The sequence below is a fragment of the Salvia miltiorrhiza genome, chromosome 4 (assembly GCF_028751815.1).
Source record: "Salvia miltiorrhiza cultivar Shanhuang (shh) chromosome 4, IMPLAD_Smil_shh, whole genome shotgun sequence".
Classification (NCBI taxonomy): Eukaryota; Viridiplantae; Streptophyta; class Magnoliopsida; order Lamiales; family Lamiaceae; genus Salvia; species Salvia miltiorrhiza.
This window is the reverse complement of record NC_080390.1, coordinates 53,651,400-53,654,873: the sequence shown is the minus strand read 5'-3', so window position 1 is coordinate 53,654,873 and position 3,474 is coordinate 53,651,400. Positions and strand designations below refer to the sequence as shown.

General features: G+C 33.6%; 1 protein-coding gene across 1 annotated transcript; it reads right to left on the bottom strand.

The window, feature by feature from the left end:
- Positions 1-2,089: 2,089 nt before the first annotated feature.
- Positions 2,090-3,071, bottom strand: LOC131020612 (ethylene-responsive transcription factor ERF038). Its single transcript, XM_057949535.1, has one exon. It carries the CDS (start codon positions 2,859-2,861, stop codon positions 2,271-2,273), a length of 591 nt encoding a protein of 196 aa, XP_057805518.1. The 5' UTR covers positions 2,862-3,071; the 3' UTR covers positions 2,090-2,270.
- Between the last annotated feature and the right edge of the window lie 403 nt (positions 3,072-3,474).

Sequence of the window (3,474 nt, the reverse complement as noted above, 5' to 3'; positions counted from 1 at the left end):
AAACTATACCTAAATTTTAGTTTTTAACCGAATCTATTTTTTTTGGTCAAAAAATACATAAACTTTTAATTTTTTGGAATTTGACATGACCCCAAAAGTTCGTTAGCCAATAACTTGATTGACTGAATTTTGATGGCCAATTTGAATGTACAGTTGGAAAGTTATTGACGTTGTCTTTCTAATGATACTTATATTGCTGGGTTTTGGTAACCGGAAGTGGTCGAAAAAAAGAAAAAATATAAAGTTTCGTGACCTCGACTTTCATGTCATTTTTTTTACCACTTTCGGTTATCAAACCCACCAATATAAGTATCATTAGAAAGATAACATTAAAAGCTTTCTAACGGTACCTTCGGATTGCCCATCAGAATTCAGACAATCAATTTATTAGCCGACAAACTTTCGGCTTCGGTCAAATTCCAAAAATATAAAAGTTCATGCATTTTTTGACCAAAAAGGTAGATTTGGCCAAAAACCAAAATTTGAGTATAGTTCGTGTATTTATAGGGAATTAACCCTTCTTAAAATCCTAAATTCGTCCTTATTTATGTTAAATCATTGTATCAAGCAAAATTAAATAAGTGCTAGCAATTATTTGGGACATACGAGGCATATATAATTGTTTCAAAAAGTTACGTAGAAAAGGTTGAAACGCGTTATGCGTTCCAACAAATTGAACCTCTAAATTAATAACAACTATATATATATATATATGCATACGAATCAATAATGAAACATGACTGATAATGACTCCGCGAATCTAATGGATATTTTTCTCTTTTTTTTTTTTCTTCAACTTTTTCAAAGTCTGAAATAAACAGCAAAAGCCCCTACAATTAGAAAAATAATAGAGAGCATCTCTAAAATAGTAGTATGTCGTTGGAAGCTTTGAATCAAGTCAAAAGAGCTACTCATATAGTGGCCTTAAAAGGGAACACGAGGGTAGATTAGGAATTTCACATCTATTAACCTTCTAATACTTTATTATGTAAAATTATAATAGTATATATAAATTGCTCAAAGCTAAAGAATGGTTGACTAGTATTTATACTTTTGACAAATACTCTAGTGCGTGCGGGTCGAGTCTGGGTTGAGTTCCAAACCTAGATGTTGACTCGTATGCTCATTATAAAAAAGTGACAGTTATTATGAATAAAAACAATCATGCATGTATTCTAAATAAAAGTAATTGTTATGATTAAAAGTAAGATTAAAAGTAATATTGTTCCAAATAAAAGTAATATTTTTATGATTAAAAGTAATACAGTAGTAATTATTTTTAATAAAAATGAGTTCATACATAAAAACTAATTGGTCCAACCTGCGCGCACAGTGCAGCGGAATGAGTCTCTATACTTTATCATCAATATAATTTATTTATTTATTCTCACACTTGGTATATATATACACACAATATTTGATAATGAATTACACTACTTTTGCATCATCAACGCGTCCTTGTGTATATATTGGTGTGAAAAATATCATTATATATATAGGGTTAGCTTATATTGAGATTTTAAATATTTTGAGATTTTGAGATAAATGAACATATCAATAAATTCTTTGAACATAACCAATATAACTGATGAACATATGAATCTATTTAATTTATTTAAAAAACATGCCACTTGTAGGGATTGAACCCTAGACCAACGCGCGTTCATAAAAATTAATTGACAAGTTCATCAAAATGTACTTATATGTTCATTTATCTCAAAATCTCAAAATATATATAAATCTCAATTGAACCAATTCCTATATATATATATATATATATATAATTTTCCAAATCAATGAAATAATGGGAAAAAGTCTCATGAGTGTTGCTTATATCAGTTATATATATGTATAAAATTAATATTTCTTGAATGTATCAATAATTTTCATTTATGCATACTAGCGGATTAGGTACAGTATTAATCGTGCGGAATTTCAAAAATAAGTTATATGAAGCTACACATCAACCAAATATAAAAATCAATAAGAAAGGACAATCTAATTATACAAACTCAAATGATGTGTAAGAGAAAGACTATATTACTAATATTTTGATAATTTCTAATTAAGCATATACTTGCACAAGAGATACTGAAACGAAAGATATATATACTACATTAATAAATTTGTGATTGATCACAAATTTCAAACTATATACATTCATTAATTACGCAACAATTTTAGTTCACACATTTGAGTTTTTCTTTTTCCCAATATATCAAACTCAAATTAGTTAAAAAAAGAAAAAAAAAAAAAGAAGTTAATAATTACTAGTAGCACTCCCACAAAAACGGCTCTTCAACCCGGAATATTCCAATATCGGCTCCGGCCAGCTGCCATGAAGAAGCCAAGTTATAGCTAGCCAGGGACAAATCCGGCAACCCGAAAAATGTGTCGTCGTCGTGAGCCGTCGAAGCCGGCTTCACGGCATCGGATGACTGGCAGCTCGGCTCGGGTAGCGAGGTCCAGGCCGCGGCTTTGGCGGCCGCGGCCTGGATGTCCTTGGGCACGGCGGAGGCCGGGCGGGGCAGCTCGTGAGCCGAGCCGGGGAAATTCAAGACGGCTGACTGGCCCTTTATGGCTAGAGCCGCCACGTCGTGGGCCCGAGCCGCCATCTCAGCCGTCGGATAGGTCCCGAGCCATATTCTCGACTTCTTCCTCGGCTCCCGGATTTCGCTCACCCATTTCCCCCAGCTCCGCTTCCTCACGCCGCGATACGTCGGGTGTTTCTCGTCGCTGGTCCGGCGCCGCTTGCCGCCGCTACTCTCTTCCCCTTGAGCTAGTGTCGAGCTTTTCGCCTCGTCGGCGGCGGCGGCGGCGGCGGAAAATGGTGGAGTTTCGAGGATGATTATTTGTGCCATAATAAATCAATTAATTAACTAATGTGTGGAAGTAGAATATTGGTATGGTTGAGATTTTTTTTGTGAAGGAAGGTATGGTTGAGATAGTGAAGTTAGGTTTATGAGATTCTTTCATATATATATAAATGGGAGTCACTCATATGTGTGAATAGCAAAAGGAGAAGCATGAGACTACTCTTTATATATCATGTACCATAATAATGAATCGATCATTACGCTACGTATATATCCATGTGGGTGTATATATACGTATATATATATATATATATATATAATTCATTATAATTTATAATTATAATCATGTGTCACACAAAACAAAGACGTGATTTGAATAATTTCACCGGTCCAAATCAATTGATATTGATGATGAAGAAAAAGGTTCGGATCTATTAATTTAGTAGAGATGGATATCTCATATCATGTTGATGGTGGAAAAGAGAATGCGAAAATACTAATATATATATTTACTGCAATTTGGAGGGCAAAAATAGATTCTTCTTTTCAGTTTTTTTGCCCGTGAACACAGTACTAGTTTGTACTCTGTATACATGTCACGTACTTTTTTTAATTATTATGTCACATAATTTGGAATAGAATATTCAAATTGTAGGAG

Bases quoted from the DNA above. Each gene is read 5' to 3' on its own strand.
- LOC131020612 (XM_057949535.1), bottom strand. From the start codon at position 2,861: ATGGCACAAATAATCATCCTCGAAACTCCACCATTTTCCGCCGCCGCC.